Source organism: Clavispora lusitaniae (assembly GCF_014636115.1).
Source record: "Clavispora lusitaniae strain FDAARGOS_655 chromosome Unknown tig00000105_pilon, whole genome shotgun sequence".
Classification (NCBI taxonomy): Eukaryota; Fungi; Ascomycota; class Pichiomycetes; order Serinales; family Metschnikowiaceae; genus Clavispora; species Clavispora lusitaniae.
In genome coordinates this window covers 48,642-66,888 of record NW_027093978.1, presented here as the reverse complement: position 1 = coordinate 66,888, position 18,247 = coordinate 48,642, and the positions used below count along the sequence as shown (strand labels likewise).

The 18,247-nt window shown below is 40.6% G+C and overlaps 3 protein-coding genes across 3 annotated transcripts; 1 reads left to right on the top strand and 2 right to left on the bottom strand. All coding sequences in view use genetic code 12, as the record gives it.

Moving 5' to 3' along the window:
• Positions 1-142: 142 nt before the first annotated feature.
• On the bottom strand, positions 143-15,046 carry MDN1 (AAA family ATPase midasin; the record flags this gene model as incomplete). Its single annotated transcript, XM_002615889.2, has 1 exon — positions 143-15,046. One exon carries the CDS (start codon positions 15,044-15,046, stop codon positions 143-145), a length of 14,904 nt encoding a protein of 4,967 aa, XP_002615935.2.
• A 338-nt stretch (positions 15,047-15,384) lies between these two features.
• FOB63_003023 (uncharacterized protein) lies at positions 15,385-16,620 on the top strand (the record flags this gene model as incomplete). Its single annotated transcript, XM_002615890.1, has 1 exon — positions 15,385-16,620. One exon carries the CDS (start codon positions 15,385-15,387, stop codon positions 16,618-16,620), a length of 1,236 nt encoding a protein of 411 aa, XP_002615936.1.
• A 170-nt stretch (positions 16,621-16,790) lies between these two features.
• On the bottom strand, positions 16,791-17,615 carry FOB63_003022 (nicotinamide-nucleotide adenylyltransferase; the record flags this gene model as incomplete). The annotated part of the gene is made up of 1 exon (XM_002615891.1): positions 16,791-17,615. The coding sequence occupies one exon, from the start codon at positions 17,613-17,615 to the stop codon at positions 16,791-16,793; it is 825 nt and encodes a 274-aa protein (XP_002615937.1).
• Positions 17,616-18,247: the final 632 nt, after the last annotated feature.

Below are 18,247 nucleotides of genomic sequence, written 5' to 3'. Positions count from 1 at the left end.
TTTTATCAATATTATTGTACCATGCATAAGGGGAAGTAAAAATAGTGAAGTAATGGAGTTTAACCGGCCGATTTCAAATTGCTTTTCTACGGAAAGGGGTCTTTTTATTCTTGATAATATTGTTTCATTATTATTCAATACTTCACATATTAGCCACTTCGGAGAAATATTGTCTCAAAATCAATGAAAGCATTTCTGGAAGTTCGTTGATGTTTCTCACCACAACATAAAATTCAAACGGAAAAGTGTCCAAGTAGTTTTCAACCTTCAATGTCATTGCTCCAGTCACAGGATCTGGTGAATAGCTTACCTGAGACATTTCCATGATAGATTCATTTGATGTGATTCCATCAATGACAACAAAAACTAGCATGACTTTTTCTTCTCTAGCTTTTCTCACTAACCTTTGAACTGTGTTATGGTCCTCGCAAACACCATCTGAAATGATGATTTGCAATTGCCACAAGTCAGCACTGGTACTCAGACGGGCATTTTCAAAGATTTTCAATGACTTGGTACATAACAGTTTGATGTCTGTCCGCTCTTGTTTAAAGTCAAACCACTGGAAGACATTTGCACCCGTTTCTTGGCTGAAGGGTTTATCAAATGGATGAACCAACTTAACATCTTCGCCGAATCTTACAACAGACAAACCACCGCTCTCTAGTTGTGTGAGAGCTTTAGAAACAAGGGCAATGCTGTGAAACGCCAATTCAGTCGATTTGCTTTCACTCATAGACTTGGAATCATCCACGGCAATCATTATTTGGTATTGACGTTTAGATGGTTTGGTTCTTCTGAGCCAGATCTTATCCTTCCGGAAGTCAGATGCAATATATGGAATAATTCTCTTCATGTTGAGTCTTTTACCAGTCTTGTAGTCACCTCTCAATTTCGTGGCCAATGTTGGCTCAAGAATTAATCTCAACTGCTCACATAACCCGGCAGCAAGCTCTTGAGTGGCGATCTCACTATGTTTCCATAAGGCTCTTGCCTCGTTCATAGTCATAGCAGGAATATCTTCTCTGCCTAACACATATTCCTCTTCCTTGTACAGCTGTAATTCCTTCTCAGCTTCTGTATCTTCAAACTCTGCGTTTGCAAGAAGGGTTTCATCCTGTTCTTCCTTCAAAGCTCTTCTCTCACCAACAACTGCTCCATTTGTCTTTGCGTCGAAGTCTTCAGCTTCATTTTCCGCCTTCTCGGCTTCTAGTGCGTCTTCGTCAATTTCCATGTTATCCTCTTCCTCTATTTTAACATTCTCCTCTTCCTGTTTTGGCTCTTCTTCCTCTTCATCATCGATAGCCATGTCTTCATCGATGCTTTGGACTTGGTCTTTTTGATCTGCGGCACCTAAAGCCTGGGTGTCATGCTTAGAGTTGTCCCCATCGACATGTTGGAACTCATCTGGTCTGACGTCAGCTTTATTCTCAGTTTCTTCTTCCATTTCGTTCGACGCTTCCTTGATTTCTTGTCTGCGGCGGTGGAATTCCTTCAAAGAATCACCCAACTGCTTCAATGATTCCTTCATTTCATCACGAGCGCCGTCATCATTGGAACCCTCTTCTTTTTTGTCTTCCTCCTGTTTCAAATCGGAAGATGCTCCGCCAGAAGCGCCCATGTCATCCTGTTCTTCCATTACTTGGTTATCAGCACCGTCTCCTTTTTCACCTGCTTCTGTTTTTGTTGCTGCATCCGCGTCAACATCCTCCTCTTGGTTGTTTTCAGCTCCATCGACTCCCTCAGCAGCTTCGTCGCCTTGGTCTGCTGCATCTTCATCCTTCTGCTCTTCATTTTCTTCTTCCTGATTTTCAGCTTGCGCAACATCTTCTTCTTCAGACTCCATACCAGGATCCTCGTTAGTTTCAGCGTCACCTTCAGCAGGAACTTCATTGTCTTCTTCTTCGTCGCCATCATCTTCAGCTGACTCGTTTGCATCATCGTCATTTTCAATGTCTGCTTCCTGGTCTTCCGGCTCTGCATTCTCGTCGTCTTTATCTTGTTTTTGATCTTGTTCATCATCATCGACGTCCATCTTATCATCAAACTCTTCATTTTCTTCCTCCTCACTGCCATTATTCTCGACATCATCTTCATCATCATCTAAGTTCATATCTTCTGGCAAGTCCAAAGTTTCTGTTTCAGGAACATGGTCGTCAAGTTGTTCATTCTCATCATTTTTGACCTCATCTTCTTGTTCCCCAACGTCTTCTTCTCCACTTGGATCATCAGTTTCCTTATTTTCCTCCTTTTCATCATCCTTATCGTTGTCGTTCTGGTCGTTCTCCTTTGCCTCCTCATCCTCATCCTCCTTAGCTTCCATGTTATCATCATCTTGAACAGAATTCTGTGGCATTTTGTCAGAGTCTTTTTCCTTTTCGTCCTCTTTAGCCTCTTCATCCCACATCTTTTCATCGACAGCATTTGGATCAAGATCATCAAGGTCATCAACTTCTTCATCTAATTCTTCGTCCTCTTCACCGTTATCATCCTCATCATCATCCTTTTCTTGGTCTGAAAGATTCTCCAAACCTCCTGCCATGTCACCTTCCATTTCAACCGCATCGTCTTCATCATCATTGTCGTCCTTATTTTCTTCTTCGTTTGGTTGCTGTGCATGCTCAGCTAGATCATCATCCTCTTCCGCATCCTTTGAGTTGTTCTCGACACCTTCTCCATCACCTAAACCCGTTCCGTCCTGCAAGTTGTTGTCTTGCTTCTGTTCATTAGGTGGTTCTGGTGAGCAGAATCCATCATTTGCAAGTGTAAGCAAAGATTTAGTTAAAGCAAAGGTAGCCTTAGCCATTTCCACGTAACTATTTTTTGCTTGTGATAAGATTTTGATTACAAGAGCTTGATACTGAATCAACATTGGCATCGTAAAAGCGACGAGAGCTGAAATCAATTTCGATGACTGGGAATTTTGCTCAATTTTGAGAATATGGTCCATTGAGTTTTCCAATCTGCGGATAATTTGCTTCAAATGTAACTGCTTGATAGATCTCGAGAGTCTCTGTTGCGATAGTGCTAGCCATTCATCAGTTTCATCAGTGATGTCATCTTTCACAAGTTCTAAAACGTTTTGAACGGAGACAAGAATTGAGTTTGATGCTTCTATCATGCATTTTTCCACGTCTTCAACTAAGCTTAACTTCTCGACAGTGGTAGAGGAATTTATGAATGGGCAGTATTCCCATTGCGATATCCAAGTTAGGACAACATCAGCAATGAAAGCCAACTGTGGATTTTTTGCTTTCCATAATCTCAAATCACCCGAAAACTTCTCCAAGAACATTTTAAACTCATTCACCAACTCCACTTCAGAGTTCGTAAAGACTAAATGATGTATTTCTGGTAGCTCTACCAACATTCTTTCACAGAAGGTCTTTGCTGAAGAAAAGACCTCGGTCTCGACCGGTTTGTAAAGTGAACTGACACTAGTTGCGACTTCAACAGAGTAATCTAACAACTTTACCATGTAGTAGGCCATTTGCTTCATTTGCTCCAAATTGAACTGGATGGAGGGGACCACAGATGCTCTTTGGAAGTCTTGCTTCTCATTTTCAGCGACAGCTTTAAAACCTTTACAGATTTTGCCAAGCTCTTCAACTGAAACTGCCAATGACGATAGTGGTTTTCTGGTCGTAAGTAAGTTGAACATCATATTTTCAGAAGCAGCAAGCCCTCTCTCGAGATCCGGTTGTGGAATATCCGGATGACCGCTGGAAATAGAGCTGCGCAACTTTGGCAAGATATCAAGGATTCTGTAATAGTGAGGGTCGATACCTTCCAATGGTGTCTTTGCAAAAGTTTCACCATTGACAAGAATCAAATTCACAGTGGCAAGAACCTTTTTGATATCTGCTTTCACTGATGTCTTGATACCAATTCGTCTCAATTCTTTCAATGTATCGCTCAAAAGTTTGTGTTTTTGTGTTTTCAAAGCTGCCACAGTTTTCTTGGTTTGATCATTCAAAACTTTTGGGGTGTCTTCCCGGAGTTTCTTCATTTCTTCCACCACTTCCTTTGCATATTCGTAAATAGACGGAACTTCAGCATGTGCAATCTTTTCGATGTAGATTTTCATGTTATTTTCAATGGTTTCAATGTTCTTCAACCTGTTGGGTCTTTCGTTCCAGGTCAGAATCTGAGAGCACGCTTTCAAAATAACCATCTTTTCAGCCTTTGTCCTATCCAAAAATTGAACAGCTCTTGCTTCCTTAGAGGAAATTATTGCTTTCGTAACTTCTGAAACACCTGACTCGATTAGGGGCATCACGGGAGTACTCAACAAAGTCCGGTACTTCCTCACAACCTTGAAGAGGTTATTATGGGAGCGGCGAGAACTCTGTTTCAAAGCATCAATGTTGACATCCTTCCAACTGGCAAGGAGAATAACTTCATTCACATCCTTTTCCAAAGTCTTCTTCGTTTCGTTCATTGATTCTTCAATACGAGGAATGAATTGCTCATAGAAGGCAACGAAGTTGCAGAGGGCATTCGAGATTCCGCCGTTGTCTAAGCGAAGAGACGTGACATGATTCGCAAAAGCCTTCACCAATTTCAATCTAAGACCAAATTCACCATAAGTAGTGTCGCTAATAAAGATGTTCAATGCACTCAAAACTTGCACAACTGATGGCTTTTCCTCAGATTCATTTTCCAGACTAAATGGAATGATAATACTTTCGAACAAGTGGAACCACCATTTTCCCAAATTCTTTTCGCATTTCATATCTTCGAAATGAAATAATGCCTTCCAAGAAGAGAGCTCCAACTTTCTCCATGAGACGATGAGCTTGATCAATTCATCATAGTGGTATTTCAAAGTAACTTGACTGGACGCAAACTTCTGCCACTCATTCAAGTAATTGAAGACAACCTCAACTTTATGAAGCAATTGTGCTAAAGGCAGGTTCGAAGGACAATTCAAAAATTCGTTAGTTGTTCTTGAAATATTTTGTAAAGTCGAGTGCTCAGGCCATTGAGCAAGCAATCCAGCGACTGCATTATTAATTGAAAGCATGATCGACATAGGTATGCTGTACTCTGCCGGGTTTTCGTCGTAGTAAAAGTTGATTTCTGTAACTCCCCTTTCGGAAAACTTGCTGTGTGCCCTGTCCATGTTCAAGAGCAAAGCGGAAACATAAGATGGGTTAATCGTATCATATGCAAAATCAAAACTTTGCATCGAGGAGCATATCTTGGCGCCATCAATGACTGTGTCTTTAAGTGTGAATGATTCACCTTCCAAAAAGTGCTTCATGTACAGAGAGACGATTTGAACGTAAACGTCCTCAAAATCTTCAGATACTTTGATTTTGTCTGTTTCAAGGCCCATGACTTCATCATAATCAGGGAAAAGCTCTTTGAAATCCTTCTCTGCATCATCGGTATCTGTATGTTTGTAAAGAGAACCTTCTTGAGCAGCTTTCTCCTCCTCCTTCATTCTGCGGTAATACCATCTATAGTAGATGGACTGGAAAGCCTTATTGAGCACAGGATCCAACGAAGCATCCTCAACCGAGCGTTTTTGTGAGAAACACAAATTGACAAAGTAAAGCATCAATTTTTCGCTCAAAGTGGAACCAGCATCAAAAGTTTTGCTAATTTGTTGAACAATATTGAACGTAGACTCCACGGAGTCTGGGCGTAAAAGATCAACTATATTCAAGGGCCAGGTGGATGAAACATCGAAAGATGCATTTTTGCTTCTTGATTCAATGGACATCAACTCCACCCCAAACCGAAGACCACATATGTAACCATTCAAAATGTCATTCAAATCCGCGTAAAGAAAGAATTTTGAGCCTAGACGCAACATAAAGTTGGAAGAGTTATTTTGGAAAATTCCCACAATCTGGCTGTTCCTTTCTTCTACACTCTTCTCTGCGGCTTGCAACAATTGCTTCACTGGCTCAACGTCAATAGAAGATTTCATGAAAGCGTTCCACTCTTCGAACAAACCATCCAAACTTTCATCTTTTCTAAAAACACGAGGTTTCTCCATACTCTCCTGACTGAGGTTAGGAATATATCTTTCAGGAGCAATTGTTTGATCTCCACTGATTGTTGTCCGCACTGATTTCCAGGATTGAATTAAATCGTTTGACATCTTCTTTTGCATCTCGAGAAGATCATACGCAACGTATTCTTCAATTGCAGGATCTAAAGGTGAGTTCGGAACGAAAAGCTGGATCAAGCCAGCGGAAAAGAGAACCCATGCTTTTCCAAGTTGTGTTGAATCAGGCGAATTAGCGATGATAAATAATGCAGGCATAATGTAGTCTTGGAACACTGCATTCACTTCACTTTCAGTTTGGTTGCTAATTAGTTCTGATAGACGTGCGATGTTCTCCTCAGAGAGGGAAAAGTTTTCAATTCCTGACACACCATGCGCCAGCACGACCTCCAACGTCCAACGTATCAAAATCTTTTCGAACTTCTGTTTCTGGTCTTCAAGAAGAGAGAGCGAATTCTCAACTAATTCAGAACTAAGAGTTTTCAAATCATTCAAGTTTTGATCGAGATGTCTTCCTGGAAAGGTCTCAAATTTCACACTCTTGTCTAAAGCTTTAGTGATCAAGTCGTTTGTGAAAAGGCCACTAACTAAAGAAGATAATCCTTCTCCATGTTTCGATGTCCAAAGACTGTCGAAAATTCTTGGGTAAGGTGCAAAGATATCCTTCTTCGAACCATGAATGAGTGCAAGAGTAGATTTACCCGAATAATTTGCCAAAAACAATTGCTTGTCGAAAGTAGACTCACTAAAGTAACCACTAACTTCCACAAAGTTAGACAACAATGTAAACTCGTCTCCGAATTGGTTACAGCGCGTAATGTTAAATGTTTGAGCAAGTTCAGCAAGCCTCTTGATAGCTGAGTTAAGATTCTCGAACAAATCGCTCAATACTTCTCTGTTGGAATCATTGTTGATAATCGATTCATAAATATCAATAATCATGATGCGAAGCGTTGAAATCTCTGAGTTGGTTTCTGGGTATAATTTGGTCGAAAGTAAATCGAAGTCATTAAGCAACGCTAACAAGCTCGCATAATTCTCCCATGCAGATTCTGAGCTTGGATACACTTGTCTAAATCTCTCCCAGATTTTGGTCATTGAAAAGCCCGAAGTCAATTGCAACCCAATATTCAAGGCAGAGATATCGTGTGCAAACTTCAGGATCAAACTCTCTTCCTGGTGACTCTCAACCCAATGTGTCACCATGGAGTGGTAAACCCTCAACTTAGAGATGTTTTGCTGTTTTGAGGCTTCAACCAATGCTTTCCAGATGATTTGGAGGTCTAAAAGCCAAGAGTAAAGAGGGCTTTCAATGTTGCAAAAGTCATTCAAGCTTGCATTGAAAACTTGAGAAATGAAAATACTCAAACTTTTCACGTACCCATAAATGTCAATTTTTGGAACCTTCTTGATATTTCTTCCAAGGTTGTGAGCAGCAGACATCTCCAAAAAGGAAAGGTCACTAACCTTTCCTTGCATAGCCTTTGTGTTCAACTTTGCAAGATAAATCTTAGACATGACTAATCCTGATGCAACCTGAAGAGCCATGGTTGGTTCTCCAGATTCGATATGTGAAGCATTCCGAGATATGTAACCCGTAATGTAGTTGTTGATCAAAGGATGCAAACTTTGGTTTCTCGCAAAAGATGATGGTGTAATTTTTGATTCGTCAGTTGTTGAGTATAACTTCTCCATTTGCGAGACGAATCCGCTTTCACTCAAGTGGGATACAAGATCCAAAAGTTGCTGAAGCAAATCTTTCTCAGTACTAGAAAACTCGTCTATTTCAAGCGCGACTGACATCCAAGCGTCGAAAGTCCTAACTTGAGATAAAGTCAACACGCCACTCAAAGCACTAACAATGATGTCTTCGTTTGCTTCAATAATAACATCATGAAGCAACACAAGGCTTCTCATGGAAGAGTCGGTGCACGAGACAAAGGCTGTCAAAGGGAGTACAGCCGAGGATTCTTCGCTAACTTGTAAATGTTCTAACTGCTCTGCAATGTCTGTCTTCGATTTTTCTTCTTCATACTTTTCAGTTTCAATCCCCAAGCATTTCTTATCGAAAGAAGTACTTCTTTGGTCCAAGCTTTCCATGTAAACTTCAATACATCTGTTTCTCATTGCACGCGACAATTCCCCATACTTTGGATCCACTGTCAAAAAGAGTCTAAAATTCGGATGTGGCTTTAATACTCTAGGTGATCCGTCAGGAGCACTGCATTCGTTGATGATCAACGAACCATTCGTTTCCAACAAAGAGTTAAGTCTGTCAAGCACAGAAGCATTGCACAAGTTGGCATTGTCTAGGACAAGCCAGTCTCCTCTCATCACAGATTGGACTAACAATCCATCAAACCATTTGAATTTAACTGTTGCGGTCTCTTTGAGACGTTTAGCCAAATCTAATGCTTCTTCAAGAATTTTAGTCAACTTATCATTCGAGTATAGAGAAAGGAAACCTTTGAAATGGCTGACAAAAGTATCGAAGTTTTCAGCAGCAACAGCTGTGGTTTCCAAAAACTGCAACAAACTTAACGATCTCGAAAGCAACAATGGTTCAGCTGTACTAACCTGCAAGTTCAAAACCACCAACTCGTCTAAAATCTCATACACCGAAGATGTGATTTCTGTGATGGCTCGAGTAAGATCAACCTGTTCATAACCACCCAAGATGTCCATGCTGTCAACATCACTGTTCATAGCAAACTCGCATAATTTTACTCCCACCACATTGGCTAGGAATCTCACAAGCTCGGTTTTTCCAGACTTTGTAGGACCTGTTAATATCAAAGGAATATTTTCGTTAACACTTCTTATAGCAGACTCAATCACTTGGAAATTAGATTGCAAAGGAATAAAATTGATTCGGTCAACAGAATTAGAGTTTTGAATGGTATCTCTTCTTTTGATAAGAGCTCCACCTGCTTGAACATAGTCGGGACCCAAGGCGTAAAAAGGATCTTTTGACTCTTGTTTACCGAAAATAGAATTGAAGATCTCGATAACGTGAGCTCGATCCTCGGGTGCTCTAAATCTCTGGCAAACAATCATATTTAAGAAATCACCGAGAGTTAAGCCTTCCTTAATGAAGTTATGCTTAGAGTTGTACAAGCTTAGCCATCTTAAAGTGTCACGCAAATTGAATTCCCATGGACCACCCGACGTGCCCCAAGTCTTTTTGATTACAACTTCTTCCTCCAATTTAGACATGAAAGCAATCATCTTTGAACAATCCTCAGACGGAATGTTGGGGAATATTTGGTGAGAAATCAATACCAAGTCTTCTGACTTCAATGTATCCACGTATACCACCGTGAAACGGTTAACAAAAGATTTGGGTAAACCTTTTCTCCCTCCTCCCTGATATTGTGGGTTTTGGGCCGCGAAGACTTTGAAATCGGGGTGACGAGGAAAGGACCTGTCTAATTCAGGGATATAAGCTTCTCCTCTATGATCCAAACAAGCATTTAAACCCTCCAAAACAGACTGAGAGGCTAAGTTCATCTCATCAAGCAAAACCCATTCACCGTTCTTCATCGCACGAAGAAATGGCGCATCTCTCCAAACAAATTCACCAGTTTGGCCACCTTCAACAGGAGCATCCGATCCAAATAAATCAATTAAGTCTGTCTGTTCAGACAAGTTGATACGAATCAATGGATTACCTGTCGCCTTCGCAATTGCAGAAATCAAACTTGTTTTACCAACACCTGGACTTCCTTCCAACAAGATTGGTTTGTGGACTTGCATAGCTCTAATTACTCTCATAGCATTTGCCGAAGTTGTTGGAGCGTGCAAGTTGAATGGATCGTCCCACTTTTCATTTGGCAAACGTGGAATTGAGAATAAGCCTGCTTTTAATGCTTGGATATTAAGTTCAACTTGACACAGTTTAGACTCTAAATATTTGTCCAAGTTTGAACCAATGATGCCACTCAACTCGTTCACACATTCTTTCTTGTATTGAGCGAGCTTTTCTTCATTCTCTGCGAGATATGCTGTATTATTTGTCCCTAAAGCATCGATGAAAACCATAGAAGCACCGTGAATAAGTGCAGCTTCAGGAACAATAGCATTGTCACACGAGTTGATAAACTCGACCCATGCCAATATATCACGAAGCGAAATAACTCCACTGTTTGCATTCCCGTTTCCGAGGCGCTTTCCAAACCAGTAAGAGAAAGACACCAAAGGTTCACAGAGACTAGAAAATTGTGGTGACAATCTAGAAGAAACAATAAGCTTCACGTCATTGAAATCGTCCATTGAAGGAACCCAAATTTCAGTAAATCTGTTTCTTAATGCAGGGGATAACTCTTTCTTACCGTAATCACCACCTGGATTCATCGTGGCAAGAAACTGGAAGGTGTCTTTCGCAGTAAGGAAAGCATCTTCGGTTCCTTTTTCTGCCAACAACAAGCTTCTTTCTGGTTCCAAAACGGAGTTTAATCTCTCCAATACAGAATCGTCAGCTAAAGAGATTTCATCGAGCAAAAAGAAATCGCCCAGTTTCATAGCCTGAATTAAGGGGCCATCCATCCATTCGAATAATGCGGAAGAATTCTTAATCTTTTCGTCAATAAGCGCCACATCTTCTTTGCCAATGTCGTTACTCTCATCCTCAAGAACTTTCGTCTTGACCTGTTTGTACTTTTTCACCAAATCTTCAGTGTTTGCGTTCTCAATTGCAATTTCAATGTTGGCAGAAGTAAAGAAGGCAACTAAACTCTTAAGAAGCTCAGCTCTAACCTCAAATCGGTTACGAAGTGGTCTCTGTGCACCCAAAATATCACCTGTTTCAGTATTCTGATGAGCGTTGACAGTAATTAATTTTCTTCCCATCAATTGAGCCAAAACTTGGCAGACAGTAGTCTTACCGCAGCCTGTTTCACCAACTAATAAAAGAGGTTCTTTGTTTTTGATAGAAGTTTCAACCAATACCGCTAATCTTCTCATTGCTTTAGTCCAAACAATGGACAGCTCGAGCAGCATAAGATCTTTGTTTTCCAATTTTTCGTAATATGAGTCCATGTCGAGTTTTACTCTCATCACTTTTTCAATTGCTTCTTTCACGACTTGTTTCTCTTCATCATTTCTGACTCTTTCCGCCAATAGCATATATCCGTTGGCAGCAAGTTCTTCGTATCCGACAGCCTCACGTAAGGCCCATCTAAACAAATCTCTCAAAGTAGCGAATGAGTTTTTCTGTTCAAAAAGACGGGATGACTGACGGCGAATAGACAATTGCTTGTAAACTTCGACAATTTTCTTACTGTAAGAGGGAGCAATTTGGCATCGCTCTTTCAAAATAATCTCCAACTCATCCTGAGGAATATCATCGAAGTGTAATTCCAAGAATCTATTTCTGAAAGCCCTGGAAAGTACCTTTCTACCACCGTACAATCCTGGTGGATTCTGGGTGGCAAACAACATAAAGTCTGGATGGGGATGAATCACCTCTTGTGTCTCTGGAATGAACAACTCTCTATTGTCATCGAGCAAACGGTTTAAGGCTTCTAAGACATCAGTAGGAGCAAGATTCAATTCATCCAAGACAATCCAATGACCTTTTCTCAAAGCTTCAACCAAGACACCCTCTCTGAACACTAATTTACCGCTTGAATCAGAGACATAAGTTCCCAAGTACTCTTGCAAATCAGTATGTTCGTGGTTATTGATACGAACAAACTTGTGACCTGTAATACTTGCCAAATAGCTGATCATGGAAGTCTTACCAGCTGATGTAGGACCCTGGACCAAAACAGGGAATTTTCTGCTTGCTGTTGCTCTGACCAAGTTGAGCAAGTTTTTTTCAACAAATGGTGTAATGATATAATTTGGTGATCCTATTTCTCCTGGTCCTCTTTTCATCCAATAATGTTTGAATTGAACATACTCGTCAGGGTTTGAGGACGGCGCAGGCGGACATCTAGAGACGATTTGCTTCGCATTCTTAAGCTTGCCGATGGTGTATTTCTCAATTATTGGCTTCAATAGTTTCTCAGAATCAATATCAAGCAAAGTCAAAAAGGCCATGCAAAATCCCTCGTAAAGAGCTCTTCTCAAGCCGTAGATCCCAACGATATCACGCACGTAAATCAAAGTTCTGGTTAAAGTACGAATACTGAAATGGGGCTTTTGATTGGCACCATCCACAATCTTGTTAGCTTCCGCCAAATTCTTGGCTTCCATGTACAACTCTGCAATATCATTCCCAGCCCATTCGTCTCCCACAGAGTATCTAGCAATGTATTTGTCGATGATTGAAAGTAAATCTTCTCTGTCTCTGTCTGGAGAATGAACATAAATCTCTGTAAATCTGGAGCGAATACTCAATGGCAAATCCTTCTTTCCAACGTCTGTGGAAGGATTCATACAGCCAAAAATTCTGAACTCAGGGTGTGCTTTGACGGCTTCAGTGTCACCTCTCTCACTGAGAAGGACAGACCTTTGATCCAAGTTTTCGGAAAGCAAATCAGCTATACTTTCAAGAGTATCGGGAGATGCTAAATTGATTTCATCAAGAAGCAACCACTCACCGTTTCTAACAGCCTTAACAAGGGAGCCTTCAACGAAACTGAAAACGAATGAGCTCTCAAGATTTGCAGCTTGTGTCTCGAAGCTTTCAATGCTTTCCTTGAACTCGAGCCACTTTTGAAGTAGGACAGACTTCTCGCTCGACCTGAGTTTTCTCTTTTTCTTCGGGCCACCTTCTTCTTTTGTGTCTTCATCTGAATCCTCCACTTTAGACAAAAATTCTCTCGCCATTTTGATGGCTTCATTCCAAAGTTTTATTACATTTTTCCACTGGTTCTTGTTGAAACATTTTGTCAAGAGAGCAGAGAATTTCGCATTCTTCTTTTGAGAGAATGTAGCCAAAAAAAGACTTTCTAACACTTCTTGAAGAGGAATCGCTACTGTTTTGGTGTTGACAGGCTTGTATCCACCCAACAAATCTCCTGATTCTGTCTGCTGGGAAACATTTATGACGGTCAACTTCTTGTTCATCATCTTCGCAATTTCTTGCACAACGGTAGTTTTACCTGTACCAGTTTCACCCACGAGAAGGACGGAATCCACCATCTCCACAGCAACACCAATTTGTTCCATTAAGCGTTTGGAATGCTTGGTTCTAGCAAAATCGGTATTAGTTCCGGTCTTCTTCTTCACGTAATGTGCCTTGTCAGCGACGGATTTTTTGAGAACAGCTCTTCCTATTTCAATCTTCTCGTCATCAATGTGCAAATTTGGAACATAAGTATCAAGGAATAGGTTGATTCGAGATGATGGCACTTCCAAAATCTCTCCAATAGCGTTCACTAAAGGAATAAGCGCATTATGTTCGGTTATGGCACTGCCGAAACACTCAACTGCTTCTGCAAAAATATTCTCATAAATGGAAGATTCTAAGAGTTGTTCAGAGGAAGTCACGCCCCTGTTTTGTAACATGCAGCTGCATCTGGAGCAGAATTTCATTAAATCTCTTGTTGAGATCACTCTGGGATGAGAACCTTTGTTCAAAGAAATGAACGAGGGCATAGAATAAATGTGAAGTACTTTGTTGTAAACAGTAATGAATTTGACAATTAGGTTCTTTAAAAGAGGGAATTTTGTGGCGAGGATGCTTCTAAGTTCCATTTCTGAGGGAACCTTAACTTCAACAAGTTCCCAAAGCCTAGATCCAATCATATCAGGAACCCTAGATTCGTCCTGCGTCCTCACCGTGGAAATCAATTGGAAACCGCTGTGGGCCTTGATGACCTCTCCTCTGGATGGAATACTCAACTCCCTTTTTTCTAGCAAAGTAAGGAGAATCGATAAGACTTCTGTAGGTGCTTTATCTATATCCTCGACTAACACCCACTTTCCTTCCTTAACTGCAGTTGTTAAGACACCAGATCTCCAAAGAAAAGAACCCGGTTTGTCGCCAGATGTGTAAGTACCCAAAAGCAATTTAGCATCGGTTTGTTCACCCAAGTGAATCTTCACTATGGAATCATGATAGCCCAAATTCTTGGCCAATTGGCTAATGAGGAACGTTTTACCGGAGCCCGCTTTACCATACAACATAACTGGTTTGTGGTTCTGAATCATTTTCGCCAATGTTCGCAAAACATGAACTGAGTTTTCAGTCTCAACGCAGTCTGAATTATCTTGAACCAAGCTATCGCTCCTTCGAGTAATAAGCACACCACAAACAGAGACAATATGGGGAGAAAGATCAGTCAGGTTGATTTTGTAAGCGAGTGATTCCTTGCAAGACACAGAAGTAGGTAAAGATGTGAAATTGGATAGTCTTTTAGCCTCAACTAAAGATATGAAGCGATAATCAATGGTATAATTTGCGTCATAAGTACCCAAGAGCGGTCCTTCCTTGATGTATGTATTCATCATTTCAGTTTTAGCTTGTTCAGAAGCTTCCAAATAACTACTCAAGATGGAGACGCATAAAAACTTGGCAATTGAATAATCTTCAGAAAGTGTCAATATGTGATGAAGAGTCTGTGGGCGAATGTAGGCTTTAAATTTGTGAGGTTTCCCACTGTAAATTCTGAAGATGGCCAAAAGTGCGAGATGCAATTCAGTTGGCGCAACGTTCTTCGATAATGCTCTGTCGATTTGGTCAAACAATGCAAGCTGATCCACATATTTTTCAACCAAGCTGTCGCTTTCGGGAAACAATTCAGTCATTCGAGATAAAGCCAATAAAATGGTGGAGCCTGGAAATTGTGGGGAATGTTTCTGTCCATGAAGCTGAACATAGCCCGATTCAAACGTATCTGGGTTCTCGATCCAGCGGGCTACCAAGTCAAGGAATATAGGCTTGTATGCATAAAGGACAGGTATAGTGGCATCATGGTGTAATGCAAAAAGAGCCAAATTGTTCAAGTTCTCAGAAATGGATTTTTTGGTCTCGAACTGGAAAGCTGAAGGCACTTTCTTTTGTGGGAATTTTTCAGCAAATGCTTTATAGCGCTGATTTGCTTCCGCAACATTGATAGTTATGGAATGGTTCATGTTGTGGAAGATTCCCCTAAAGTCAATGATCAACTAGTAGTTTACACTGGAAAAAAACGCGAGCGATGAGCATCGAAATTGGGTTCGCACATAGGCCAAAAAGGTGAATTGCACACAATAAAGCCAGCAATGGAGAAAAAATATTTCAGATAAAACGCTATAACTATTAGTTTCGTATCGGGTTAGACTACTGGTGATCACTATACACTTTCTGTTTTTATTCTACTTTTGTTTCCTTTTGTATTTGTTTATTGCATTTTCAGTTCGAGGAACTAGTACATTTTTCTATACTTGCGCACTTACCATTTGTGTAATGGGTGCGAAATTCACAAACTAGAATGTTTCTTTTCAAATTCTGCTTAATCAGTTTTGTTGCTCTTGTGACGGCCCATTCTCTGGGTGAAAATGTTGTTTCGAACGTAGTTGTAAGCTTCTCTCAAAACGGAAACGAAACGGTTCAACCTCATTGTGTCAACACTAGATTTGTTGTGAAAAACAGGCAAGATCTTTACTCCATCTTGGATTGCAAAGTATTAAAAGGAAACTTGGAGATCATAGATTATGAGGATCCAATTCTTACATTTCCACACTTGAATTATCTTGATGGCAGTCTTCTTATCAGGCAATCGCCTCACTTAATTCGTATCGAGGCCCAAGAGCTCTCGAGAATCACTGGAGGTTTTTCTATGGAAAAGCTTACTTCTTTGGCAATGGTTGTTATGCCTGCTCTTACCTCAGTGAAGTTTTTGGAATGGAGAGTGCTCCCAATCTTTGGCAATCTTAAGCTTGGAGAGTTAACGGGAGTTGAAAGCGTCATAATTTCAGACACCTCTTTGGCAAAATTAACAGTGAGCTCAGCAGATGTAATGAGGAATTTGGATCTCAACAACAACCGCTTCCTTGAATTCATCAAGTTTGATGTAAAGCACATAAACGATCTTCTCCATATAGGGGCTAACGGGAGAAATGCAATTGTGGATCTAGATTTGTTACAATCTGCGCACAACATGAGTATTCATAATGTGGCAGATATTAAAATCAGCAACTTGGAGTTAATAAAAGGCTCTGCTAGTATCATTAACAACAGCTTTCATCTGATCAATTTTACCAACTTGGAAAATGTCGAAGGTACGCTTAGCATTGCCCAAAACGACCAGTTAGCTCTTGCCAACTTTCCTTCTGTTTCAGAAATTGGAGGTGGCTTACTGATTGTGAACAATACATTTTTGCAGTCTATCCTGTTTTTCCCAAAGCTCAATGTCATTGGTGGAGCTTTGGATTTGGTTGGCAATATTCGGTATGCTTCTTGGGACAAACTAAAGTTGGTCAAAGGTAGCGCCCGTTTAACGACAACGGTGCCTACTTTTGATTGCAAAAAATGGGCCCAGCGGGACGTTGGTACTATTATTCGGGGAGGGAAGATAGAATGTTTTATTTCACTACCTCTGTCTAAGGATGAAGGAAATGTGCTTTCCCAGCCACCGAAGGTGGCACTTCACTCAGGCTCCAATTTGTTGAGTATCAATGTCGGATGGATCGTTGTTGCAGTCCTTTCAGCTTTCATAGGTAATTAGCAAAGTACATGAACACGCCAGCAATAAAAAGAGAAGACGAAGATAATGACAGGAACGCATTGTAAAAAAAACTCTACATTCAAGCAAGCATAGGATGATACTGATTTAAACAAACTATAGCAACTTTTCCTGTCTCCCAATCAGCAGTTATGGTACTTATATTCTCAGAATCATTTGTACAAGCTGTGTTTCTCGATGAATGCCTTAATCTCTGGGATCACAGGCACATTTGCCGATTCACCTGAAGCAAACGCATTTCTTACACTGGTAGAGCTGATTGCTCCTATGTTATCACGGGAATCAGACACGCTTTGAACATGTACGTTTCGTGCAAGAGCTTCGGGAATCTGAGGAATCTTTCCATGGCGGAGTCGTTGCAAGTAGTCAAGTTGCATATTGTATGTCTCAACATTTTCAGATCGGGTTAAGCAGAACAAGTCTGTCGTTCTCATGAACTCTTTAAGCAGGTCCAGCAATTTATCTGGTAAGTAGTATTTGGGGTCCAAGATACGTTCTAACGTATCAAATCCGACTGCAAACGTCAACTTGATTGAGCCGTAGTCCTCAGCTAAGTACAGTTTCAAATAATTGATGATTGCTACCGACTTGTCGACAAAACGGGCATGGTTTGTGATTCCAATGCTCACATGGATGTCCAAACTAGACTCGAGATACTGGGCCATCAAGTACATCATCTCAAGCCTGTAATCCAAAGGAGCAGGCTGGATAGTGATTTTATCTGCATTTTTCACTGATAATAGAAGAAGAAGCAGCAGCTTCAGTTTTGGAGTGGTGGTACCATTGTATTCGAATTCCAATGCATCTTTTGCAAGAGTAGAGTGTGCCAAGTGGGGTGGATTGAAGGACGAGTCAAGAATGACAATTCTAGAAGTATCAGCAGACGCCAAAGGTGAAGAAGGGGACGTGCTGTAAAGTATACGAAAGTCGGCTTTGGAAGCAAGGAACTCCTGTAACGGCTTTGTGAATTTAAGCATGTGTATTATTCTTTTTTTGTTTAGTTGCTACAGAATCAAAAAGTGGAGTTATACTTATTGTCCCTCGTGACGCTCATACAGGAAGATTAGAGTTCTTCCTTATATGGAGCCTGCACATCCATCAACTCCACGTCGAAAACTGAATGTTAGTAAAAAATCGTTAACAAAAATCACATTTGTACATACTAAGCTCTGAGTTGGCTGGGATTGGTCCGACGTTCCTGTTTCCGTAGCCCAAGCTAGGAGGAATGGTCAATTTTCTTTTTTCTCCAACGCACATATTGTGAATTCCCTGTTCCCATCCTTGGATCACCTGTCCGCTTCCTAAAGTAAAAGATATGGGAGATCCTCGGTTGTAAGAAGAGTCGAATTGTGTTCCATCGGTCAAGTACCCCAGATAATGCACCGAAACGGTGTTGCCGTTCTTGGCCTTGACTTTACAGTCTGACACTTTTTCTAAAACATCTTTTGGTTAGCACATAAATTCGGTAGCTTATTTTCAATTACATACCAATTTTGACATTTGCAGCAAAAGCAGCCAGAACAAGAAAGCATAAAAGGGTACTAATTTGAATAACTTTCAACATAGTAGTTACGAACTGAGACAACACATTAAAGAACAGATATCGCAG